The sequence below is a fragment of the Gavialis gangeticus genome, unplaced genomic scaffold (assembly GCF_001723915.1).
Source record: "Gavialis gangeticus isolate Ggan-Ray unplaced genomic scaffold, GavGan_comp1, whole genome shotgun sequence".
In the NCBI taxonomy this organism is placed as follows: domain Eukaryota; kingdom Metazoa; phylum Chordata; order Crocodylia; family Gavialidae; genus Gavialis; species Gavialis gangeticus.
In genome coordinates, this window is record NW_017729025.1 from 96,392,045 (window position 1) to 96,404,191 (window position 12,147).

General features: G+C 43.0%; 1 protein-coding gene across 3 annotated transcripts in view; it reads right to left on the bottom strand.

Moving 5' to 3' along the window:
- The window catches only part of FUT8 (fucosyltransferase 8), a 353,615-nt gene that overhangs the window by 103,285 nt on the left and 238,183 nt on the right, over window positions 1-12,147 (bottom strand). For all 3 annotated transcript variants that reach the window (XM_019519217.1, XM_019519216.1, XM_019519218.1), the window contains one exon: window positions 1,526-1,640. In XM_019519217.1, the coding sequence (XP_019374762.1) occupies window positions 1,526-1,640 (115 nt within the window). The remainder of the gene's footprint in view (window positions 1-1,525; window positions 1,641-12,147) is intronic.

Consider the following 12,147-nt stretch of genomic DNA (forward strand, 5'->3'; position numbering starts at 1 on the left):
TCCTTTATGCTAGGTTGCTCCCTGTACCAGAGGAGTTACAGGCATCAGCATAACTAGGGAGTGAGGCGTAAAAATGAAGACCAGTAGTTTGCATCTGATTTAGTGGAAAAGTAAGACTGCTGGAGGGATGCAAAGAAGGTACTGTGTTTGACATGATGAGCTAGGAAAATGACCTTTTAGGAGGTGCTACTTCACTGTCAGGGTGGCTAGGATCTGGAACCAGTAAGAAAAAAATGAAATATGTGGAAATTAAATAACCTTGGAGACAGGTTATTACAATTTTAAATTAGGTTGATGGTTCTTCACATCCACTATTTATAGTTCAGTGAATGAGAGTCTAATTGATAATGGATAATTATTTGCTTTATGGCAAATATTGTCCCTCTTTCTGGACATCTAGTGATGAACAACTGTATGAAAGAAATGACCAAATTAGTTTTAGTTTTAATGGATATCACTTGATGTTTATTTGTACATTTCAGTTTCAAAATGATTGAAAACACACTGTTGTAATATATCAAAAAGGGAAGCTGCTGTTTAGCTTTTGGTTAGCATACAGAGACTGAATGGAAAGGCAGTTATAGTTCAACGTTATAGTAATCATGGATCTAGCAAAAGAACAAAAATACGTATGAAGAGATTGCTTTATTCATAGTTTCATAGATTTAGGGTCGGAAGGGACCTAGTAGATCTTCTAGCCCGACCCCCCGCCAGGGCGGGAGAACAACAAAACCCCAAAACAAAAACAGGACTCAAATGAGTCCAGCCAGGTAGGCATCCAGCCTCTTCTTAAAGACCCCCAGGGTAGGGGCCAGCACCACTTCCCTTGGAAGTTGGTTCCAGCTCCTAGCCGCCCTAACTGTGAAGTAGTTTTTGCGGATGTCCAATCTATACCTCCTCTCCATCAACTTGTGCCCATTACTCCTTGTTATGCCAGCGGGCGCTAGGGGAAACAGCGTCTCCCCCAAACCCTTCTGGTCCCCCCTAGTGAGTTTATAGACGGTCACCAGGTCCCCCCTCAGCCTTCTCTTGTGGAGGCTGAATAGGTTCAGGTCCCGCAGTCTCTCACTGTAGGGTCTGCCCTGTTGTCCCCGGATCATGCGGGTGGCCCTCCTCTGGACCCTCTCCATGTTGTCCACATCCCTCTTGAAATGGGGTGCACAGAACTGGACACAATACTCCAGCTGTGGCCTGACCAGTGTCGCGTAGAGGGGGAGGATCACCTCCTTGGCTCTACTCGAGCCATTATTGTATGCTTACAATTATTGTATGCTTACAATTAAAAATAGTTAAACCTTTTCTCTTATTATACTTTCTTGTGTGAAAATACTTACTTTCACATACTATGCAATATATTTGCAATTTGTCTTCTCAAATTACTGTATGCATCATTTGTACCTATATTTCCACTCAAATTATCACATTACTGTTTTTATTGCCCTGGTATATTTTAGTGGGCTAAAATATTCCTTTGTCAAAATACATCTTGCCCTTAATTTAAATGTTTTTTCTGTATCCTACTTACCTGAAGGTATGTTATTCTCCTCTGTACAAGGTCTGTTAGATCTTTGGCCTCTTTTTCTCGCCATTCACCTGCTCCATCTGTTTGACTGAGGTAGTACAAATCTGTCATTATCGACCTAAAAAAGGCAAGCAACATTGGAAAGCTACCTTAATACTACTAAATTAGAGGGTTAGATAAAGCCATAAAGAAAAATGAAACGGAATTTCAGCTTACAGTTACACTGATCTACTTAAATGTACATTGAGTGGGCAGAATATGCAATTACGTTAACAGAGAATGTGTGCATTTTTTTTGCCTGTAGACCAACACAACTAAAACCTTTATGCTTGCAACATGCAAGATATCAGAATTAGTCACTCTGAAATGGAAATTTCATAATTTCTATGAAAAAGAAGCAAAAATCCGACACCTATTCTCCAGCCAGCTCATTGTTTGAGCTGCAAATGCACACCTGAAAAACAGGCTCCACACTGCAGAACTACTTTAACTAGGAGATTCATTCCATCTGAATCTCTCCTGTATAACAGAAAATATCTTACCAAGAACGAAGAAAAAAGAAAAAAGTCCACACCCAGCTTACCATCAGACAAGTTGGAGGTAAACAGACTGCTTGAACTTTTTATCTGAGGCTAACTTGCATAAAAGGAAATTTTCCACCCAGGGGAAACTATGACATTTTTTTCTCCTGTGCAGTATGAATTTTCCTTTTGACCTGGGAGAAATATTACAATATGTGCTTTCTCCTTTGCCTAAGGAAGGGCATGTGAGCCTGAAAGTTTGCAACTAAAATAACTGCAGCTATTTAGTTGGTCTAATAAAAGGTATCACCTCTGCCAAAGTTCTGCAGAGAATGTGTGCGCATGCACCAAACACTAAACTAACTGGACTGTTGGTACAACTCAGCTTCAGTGGAGTCTACCTCTCTGTATTTCCTCTGTGCACCACAAAAAGGTATCCAGAATGCAGCCCACACTCTTTGATTTTGTGCCCTCTACCATATTTTTTACTCATCCATTCCTATAGATATGGAGTAGGAAAACTTTTAAGCCCACTGTACAGAATGTTTCCATTTTGTGCTGAAGATGTGCATTTTTCCAAGAAGCCAAAAAACATTGGTTCCATGATAGATATGAATTCCATCCACCCGGGGAGAGAGAAAATCTGTAGGTAATATCTAAAATAGCTTCTCTGACAATGTAACATTACATGGTGATCAAAACAAAGCTTACTGTCTTTATATAATGTAGCACTATAAGTCTTATGTGACAGATACTTTGCTGAGTTAACTATAATCCTGAAAAAGGTTATATTATATTGAGGTAGTTTTATTAATATTGTATAAATATTGAATAAAAACCTACAATAAAGTTATGAGAGAGGCAAGGATTTTTGTAGGTGATATTTTATGAAACCAACTGCATGTTTGGGATAGATTTAGATAAGCTTTTGAATGTACTACGTTCTTTTTCAGGTCTGGAGTCTTCTTCAGGTCTTCACATGTCTATCCCAAAATATGATACTTCTCAGCCAATGCACCAAAAGCCCTCAGGGAAACTATGTGGGTGAAACTGGGCTAAACCTATGCACTCTAATGAATGATTATGAGAAAAAAAATAAGGGCAGAGACACAGAAACAGATGTAGCAGAACATACATGTCACAAAACCACCACTTACTTTCTAACCTTACTATCCTCTTGGATCAAGGGAAATCTACAAAATGCCTTCAAAAGGGGAACCTGGGAACAAAAATTCATAAGCTGGACGGACACCAAGTCCAAGGACTGAACACTAACTTCGTAGTTCACTATAATGTACCTAATTCCTGATAATCTTTCTTCACACCATGGATGATAACAACCTTCTTCCCTTTTCAAAGGTCTTGATCTTCCACTAATCAAACTATCCTTTCCCATTTGCTTGCTACTCCAAAGAATAGCCATGACCCAAAAAGGAATTTCACGGCCTGGAAGACTGTTTTTAGTCATTGCTGTGCCTGCATTTTACTCAGACCTAAAGAATACTGGATTGCATTAGAAAACTTGCCTAAGTTTATCCTAACCATGCAATTGGGTCAATAAAATATATTACCCACAAAAATCCTTGCCCCTCACATATTTCCTGGATCGTGGCAGCTACATCACTCCAACTTTACAATAAAGTAACAAATTTAGCTTAGAAACAACGTATTCTGTCTTTTTAGGAATTGTCAGATATGAAATAGTAACTTATCAGTACTGAGTGGAAAACTGTGTTTTAGAGCCCAAAGAAGGGCAGAGTATGAGCAATTCTAGCTGTCAGAAAGGAGTGGCAACATGGTATTGATGCTGGAAAGGGGGAAGCCCAACCAGCAGGAAGGAAATTAAAATATCCAAAATATTCACAACGACATAGCAGAGGGTTTTTTTTTTTTTTTTTGGTTGAAAAACTGTTTTCAGTCAGGAGAGGAAACCCATCCAAGGAGAAGAGACAGAGGCAGACAAGCAAGTGGTAGGAAGCTGGTTTGGCAAAATCCTATAGTCATAGTATAGCACTGTTTTGAAGTCATGGTTATTCAAACCCTTGGTCAAAGGACAGCAAGGAAATGGAAAATATTAAGATACTTGCAATCCTTATTTTGTCTTCTCTACAAACACCAGAGAATGGAGTGGTGTCCACAGTTAAAGTGGCTCATGACTTCCCATTCTAATACCCCAATTTTTTACAGCTTTGATAAACTTGAACTATTTGAGAGCGATGCATTTAATTTGTTCTTTATGGGTGAGAGTTACCAGTGGATGGAACACAAGACAGATGAGACATGGTCAAAACCCAGTTGAACACCCCTGTTCTAGGGGCAGTATAAGACACACCAACTGGTCTCATTCTAAGGCACTGGTGCTCCAGAATTCCTTGGCTGAAACTATCCCTGCTAGATAGGTTTTTTGCCAGAACTGCATCACAGAGAATTTCTCTTTGACTCACTTCCAGGCTCCCTGCAGTGCACACTGCCCCTGTGCTGCCCTTGAGGAAAAAAGGGAAAAAAAGGGAAGGAGGCAGAGCCGCAAAGAAAATTTCCTCCTCCCACTAATGAAGTTCCTACAAGTAGGATCTCAAGGTGAGGTTAAATACTATAATTAAACAATATTAAGGTCACTTAAAACACAAGCATCCCCACGTTAACACTTATTAACAAGTGCTAAGTACCCTCTAGGCATCATAAAGCTAAGCCACTTTAGGGGATGATCATCTTTGAGCCCTGTTACCCAGCTTATTGTCAGGCTGCTCCAGGGAGATAAAATGAAACAACCAATTTGCAGTCTTCCAACATCACAGGAGACACCACTTTCAGCATGGGTTAGCTATCACCAGAAATCAATAGCCCTGGACTAACAGCTAGGGACAGCCAAGCAGTAAGTGGGGTTTGGGGGGCAACATGGAAGAGAGGGCAGAAGTGGAGGGGTACATGGGAAAGGGGAAGTAGGGGGCAGGGTGGTGGGGAATGGATGGGTAGGGAGCTGTTGATCAGCTGCAGGCTGTAAGAGGCAGGTGGGTGGGCCCAGAGGCTCTCCACAGGATCAGTTTGGGCTCCCTAGGCTCAATCTTGCCTCCACTGGGTCCCATGACTGCCCAGAAGCATCCTTTGGGGAAAGGGACAAGGGCAGAGGCAGGGAGGAGCGGGTGCTGGGGCTGGAGCCGCACTGTAGGCCTCATCTGGCCAGCGCTGGGGCTGGGGTGAGCGACAGTGCAGGGAGGGGAGGGGTTCCCTCTCCCTGCCTTCTTCCAGGCTCCCTGCAGCACATGCCACCCCCATGCTGCCCAGCTGCTCCTTGAAGAGCAAGGGGAAGAAAGGGGGAGGAAGAAAGTGGGTGGACAGAGAGCTGCCAGGCAGCCATGGAAGGTGGACAAGACAGAGGTGCAGCAGCTCCCCCTGAGCCCATATCAGGCCCACACCACCCCTGCCAGGCCCCACAGCTGCTTAGCAGGTCCCTACCCTCTTCCCCCCTTTCCCTCACAGGGAACTCACAGGCAGTTGCTGGGGGCGGGGCGGGGCAGGTCTTACAGGTGAACAGGCAGCTGCCAGAACCTTGCAGGGATGCATGGTCCCAATATAGGGGATCAATGTGTGCTGCAGGGAGCCTTGAAGCAGCCAGAGAAGAGAAGACCCCCCTGCATCACCTGCTGCTGCTCTGGACTGATCTGCATGGTGGGGGGCAAGGAGGGCAATCAGGGACAGGGGGGTGGAGGCAGTTGGTGAGAGGGGTAATCGGAACAATGTGGGGGAGATCCAAGAAGTGCAGGGGAGAGAGGGAATACCTCAGCTATGTTGCAGCTAGAGATCTGGAGAGCTGAGCAAGCACAGAGCATACTTGACAGCTCCTAGACACATCCCTGTTCACCACCCCTCTAGTGGCAGGTCAAAGCAGTGCACATTAGAGAGGAACAATTCTTAACATGCGACTGCTCACAGCATGTGCTAACACTAACTAACATTCTTTAGAATCAGCACATGCTAATTGTAATGCATAACTATCTATACCCTTAAAATATGTTCCAGGATCTTGCTTTCGAGTGAGATCAGGAGCATTTACACTGATTGCTTGGTCATTACATGTTGTTATCTCCAATGAATTATAACAGGAGTCTATAAAACTTACTGCTGTATTAAACATTCTGCCTGGAAATTACTGTTACATTTTAAATCAATTTTGTCATTTTTATTTTCCAGTCTTATACACTAGGCCCTGCCCTGCCTTCCATGAGTACAAAATTTCCTATACAAGTCTGGGTTATACTTTTCCTACAGTATTTTAAAATTAGATAACTACCTTCAAATTGGTAAGTGTTAGAAGTCTACGTAAGGCTCAAAAATTAGATTAAACCAGTTTAGAAATAAGCAATGAACAAATTCTAATATTATAAAAGCTTAAGTCTGTCTGTAACAATTTATTCACACTCTGACAAACAGCCAATCAGGCTGACAAACAGCCAATCAGAGCGCAAAGAAATGTTCTGACAGAAGGCAGCCTGCCGCCATGATGGTGGGGACACAGGGGACAGAGCAGGGGGGGCGGGCCCAGACCCCAAGCAACAGGAAGGAAGTGGGAGTGGGCCCAGACAGAAGGGGAAGGGGGGGTGGGGCTCCATCTCCACCCGTTTCCACCCCCGCCTCTCTGTCATTCTTGACAGGCAATTGCCTAGATGTTTAAGTTCCATACAATGGATTACATACACTTGTAATGCTATGCAGAAGGTTCTACTTACCAAAACAAAAAACAAATAAAACTCCCCAAACGTGTTTTATAGTATCTGTCAAGCATCATTAGCTTGGGAGAAAACTCATATCTTCTTGGAATTTTTAACATAATTTTTCCCACCCTCCTCTCATGCAATTATACTGATACTTTAAAAGACATACCATCAATTTGCAATCTAGTCAGTTAAAAAAACTCAGCTAAATAAAATCACAGAATGATAGGAAAAATGGATTGGGAGAGACCACAGGAGGTCAGCTAGTTCAATTCTTTCCTTAAGGCAGAAATAACCTGTTCTAAATATTGCAGACACATTTTTGTCCACCTTAAACTTAAGCTTCCAAGGACAAGGATTCCAAAACCTCTCTAAGCAATGTTCCAGTACTTAATCATAGCAGTTCTATTTAGATACATAAAATAGATCCATTGGTTAGTTTAATATTGATACAGAGAGACATTTATCAATCTGCAATTTCCTGAGTCTTCATTTCTCCTTCTTCTAAAGGAGGACACTATTCTTGCCCTTTTCCAGTCTTCTGGAACTTCATCTGACCTGCAGGAGTTCTCTTCCTCTTCTCCTCGCTGTTGTATCTGCTTGTCATCTGAGGCTGGAAACAGATGTGACCTTTGTGCCACCATCATTTTTATGGTGGTACAAAGGCCAAACAAACAGATGTTCATATCCCTTATCATACCACAAATGCCAAAAATTTTGGAAGAGACAAGTAGTATAAATTTGCACTGTTTTTTTGTGACTGACACTGGTTTGCCCTGGGGTGGGAGCATACAGGCAGTTCTCCAATCCAGATACTCAGGGCAGTCATTGCCAGGGCTTCAAGAACAAAACACTACAAGCCCCAGAACTTCCACTAGGTCCTTGGGCATCCTGATTCAGGGCATGCCTCTACTAATGGGGGGAACCCCAGGTTCCCCACTTGCAGAGACATGCCTCAAGCATTATTCCACAGCATTGGGCCCCTGCTGCTCCCAGATGCAGCCGGGGTCTGACCGTTTGTGACAACAGGCAAAGTCTATTTTGCCCAGTGAAGTGGATCAGCTGTGCTGGGATGTGCCCCAGCACAGCTGATCTGCTTCAACAGGCCACATCTGTTTAACAACTTGACAGTTGATTTTTCTTGTGAAAGCTGAAGTAAAAAAGGCATTACATACTCCAGTCTTCTCCCCATCATTAATTAATAGATTCTCCTCCCCATTTAGTAAGATACCTACATTTTCCTTGATTTTAGTAAGTTTCACATATTTTTAAATCAGAAAAGCTGTGTCAGCTATTTGTAGTTAACAGTACTTTTGATAAATGTAGCCTTTTCTAATTTACCTATGAACCAGCTTTGATTTATTAGAATAATCATAAATGATGTCAAAGCCCTTTGGATGCAAACTCTCTGTAATTTATGCTCAGGAGAATCACAGGGACAACAACAAACAAAGGAACTTAAGACACTTGGATAAAGGAAAGAGAAAGAACAGCTGTTATGATGAAGGCATGATTCATAATTTGTATATGTACAATACCTAGAAGCAGACGCACAACAGGACTCCAAACTGACTGACTTCACTTAAATCAACAGGACTACTCACAATCAAAAAGTTAGGGATGTACCTAATTACCTTCATGAACTGAGACCTTAATCTATGTTCAGATACTGAAAACAACCAATGCTGCCTTGAAAGATAAGCTATGCAAGTGTGAATTCTGCTATCAATACAGGAAACAAGAACAGAAGAGATTTATTGAAACCACAAAATTCTTAATTGCATTTGGCCCAAAGTTGGGAAAAATCTATTTTAATTAAATGTGAATGTTTATTTCTTACTGACAACCAGCTGATTTTTTTTAATAGAGATGTTATAAAGACACACCAATGTCAAAATATACTAAATTACAATTTGTTCACCATAGGTTTCTATCTGAGCTAATAACAACAGTCCACAAATTAGAAGAGGCTCATTTCAGTAGTTCTCTTTGACATGTAAGTTCAAGAACACAACACCAACATAGTTTTACTGGTAGATGATATAGATTCTACTCTCAAAACCATGACTGTATCTGCAAAACTGTGAGCTCTGCTGTGGTAGCAGAACAATGCCTGCTCTGCAATCAGCAGCAGGCTTTTGAACCATGGGGTGCTGCCACAAACTTAACGTAGATATAATAAAGTCTGCACTGGTAACCATGGCAGTTTATAACAGGTGCATATAGGGGTGTACTGCACACCATCCCAACAACAGCTGTTGTAGTGGAACCTCTGGCAGAAACCATGCAGAGCTGCCAGAAGCCACTTGGGCGGAAATGTGCTTTGGCAGCTGCCCTGTGGTGGCAGCTGTCTGTTGGAAGCATGCTGCAGTGTAGGTATATAAGCTCTACGTTAAGCCCAAGTCATACCATAAAAGTTGTTAACAAAAAAGGTCAAGGAAAATGGAGAGTTTTATTTTTTAAAAACCATCAGATTTCAGGGATCACTACTCACTACTAGCACTGCTAAGAATATAAAACACACCTCAGTGATTTGCTGGACTCATTAGGCCAGAGACTAATGGATAAAATCCATAGTGCTAACATATAACAAGCTTCTTAAGTCAAAGTTAATTAATTCTGGATTAGTTACAACAGAATTACTATACCAGAATACTGGAGGGGAAAAAATTACCAAACACTTACCAGCAAATAAGAAAGAAAGTTAAATTTCAAACAAAAATGTCTGGAAACTTGCCAAATATAACTCCTGAACCATCTGCACCAGTCATGTTTTAGTCATAATTCTCCACAATCTGCAAGGAGTTAATACCACAGGAAAAACAAGACAACTACACAGAATCAAGGACATTAGCTCTCTGTTTTTATACAATATCCAGACTTCTATTGATACCGTTTGTGCACTTACAAAAGAATACATCATCATAGAAAACATCCCAGTCACATGCAGTCTGCTGCCATGCAATTTACCCTTCAGTGACAGTTTTCCTACAGAATCGTGCACTTAAAAAAAAGAAAAGAAAAACTACTTTCCAGTACATTAACTGGAGTTCTGCCAGGTATGTTGTCTATATCTACTCTGTGTGCTACAGACTGTAGATTTTGTTAGCAGTGCCCATTTGAACTATGCATGGATCAATATTTTCTCCATAAACTTCTTCCTGCTGCTAGATAAAATGGCTTGAACTTAAAATGAACATGATCCTTCCAAAACTAACATCCTTCAAAACACTATGCGGCATGTGCAAAGAACAAAGGCGGAGATCACAAATCACTTATCTGTCTTGAACCAGAGGGTCCAGCCTAAAAAGTAAGTGCAGTGACAGACCAGGAGACAGTTTGGCACTGACAGTTTTTGCCTTGGTACCCTGACGATGACTAGAAGGACCTTTGCTCTGTCTTGCTCAGCTTTTCTCTCAGTTATGATAATACTGGCGAAATATCTACGTTAAGTGGACTCATCATTAGATCAGGAAGGCATCTTCCAGAGCACCCTGAATCAGACTGCCCTTGGAGCTAAACCTGACATATATTGTTCTGACCCTAGCACTGGACATCGACAGCTATTAATAACAAATGAAGCTCCTGCTCATGGAGCATGTAGAAATGTCTGATGAGGCTCTTGGCAGGAGTGCTTAGAAGGCCTGATAAATTACAAATTGTAATAGGAATCTGGTGGTATATAATCAGTTTCAGAGGTTTACTCCTGTGCATAGGTAGGAGGACTGAGTTCCCTTTTTATTCTTTATATAGTAAACAGCTATCTAATATAACCTATATCAATTGGTTCTCAATAAATGGAAGAATTTTCTTGTTTCCCCTGTGCACTTCTTCTCTATAATATCAACACAGAGTTAAATCACTTTGTAGCGTATGTCAGTGTATACAGTCTCCCCGCTCTAGTACAAATGAATGCATTGCTTTTATGGGTACTAGAAATAAAAAAAGTCAGAAAAATATTGCTTTTCTAAGTGGTGTCTATCCAGACAGCAAACTCTCCTGAGCCACACTGACGGACATCAGGGGCACATCCAGATGAGCGCACACATGCCTCTTACCCAGTCTCAAACCCCTACGAACCAGGACAAAAGGCATGCATGGGAACAAAAAAAAAATGTTCCCCGCACTGCAAGTCTGCAGCGCAGGGAGAAAATTAGATCCCCTGGATATTCAGGGATCAAAAAAAACAAAAAAACAAAAAAACCCAAACAAACAAAAAACGCTCCACAGAACAGCGGAGCAAGGCACGGTCCCAGACCATGCCTGCAGCCAGCACGGGAGTCAGTCTTCCAGAAGAGATGCTCTGGTTTCGGCCAAAGCATCTCTTTGGTGTTTCTGCTGCCCCCGGCGCTGTCCAAGGTAAGTAAGGGAATGGGGATGGGGGGGTTTATGGGTGGATGTGAGAAGTGGCAGGGGAATGTGGGGGGATTTGGGGAGTGGTGGGGGGGGATCTCCCCAGGGCTGCAGGGGGTGAGTGGCCAGCAGCTGCAGGGAAGCTGGCAGCACATGGAGGGACCTGGGCCAGACCGGTGCAGCACGTTAGTCTGGCTTTGAACCAGAGCGGGTTGCACAGCTCTGGGAGGCGTGCACAGGAACCACACCTCCCAGAGCCATGTGACCCACTCCAGTACAAAGCTGGACTAGCGAGCCACATGTGGCTGTGCCAGGTCCCGCCATGCGCCACCTCCCCGCAGCTACAGAGCAGCAGAGGCGGGACTCAGCATGGTGCGTGGGGACCGCGTGCCAGGCCCAGCCGGGTCCTGCCAGCCCTGGGGCCCCTCAGCCACCAGCCGGGCCAGTTCCATGGTCGCAGGACCCAGCATGGCACACAGGGACCATGTGCCGGGCCCAGCCGGGTCCTGCCAGCCCTGGGGCCCCTCTGCTGCCTGACCGGGCCAGTCCCATGGTAGCAGGACCAGGCACAGCATGCAGGGACCGCATACCGGGTCCAGTCAGGTCCTGCCAGCCCTGGGGCTGCTTGTGCTGCCCAGCTGGGCCAGTCCCGTGACATGAGGTCCACGGGACCAGCCCAGCTAGGCAGCAAAGGCAGCAGTCTCCCCTAGACAAAGAAGAGAATATTATAATTGCTGCTTAAACAAAAGGAACACCAACAGATCAGACAGTTGTTAAAATCTGGAGATTTAAGCATACCAGAATTCCCACCTGTAAGAACAGAGAAGCAAAATGAGAGAGGAAAGAGGAAGCGAAGAAGAAAGAAAACAATTTCACTAATCCTTTTCCAAATCTACCTTATACTATATAAATTTATGCTAGAAACATAAGCTAAATTATAATTTGGCACTCCATCTCAAATTAAGAACACTAATAAATGGAGTGGCAGACAGTCTCATGAGCACAAGCAAGTTTGCCAACACAAGAAACAAATCTTTAATGA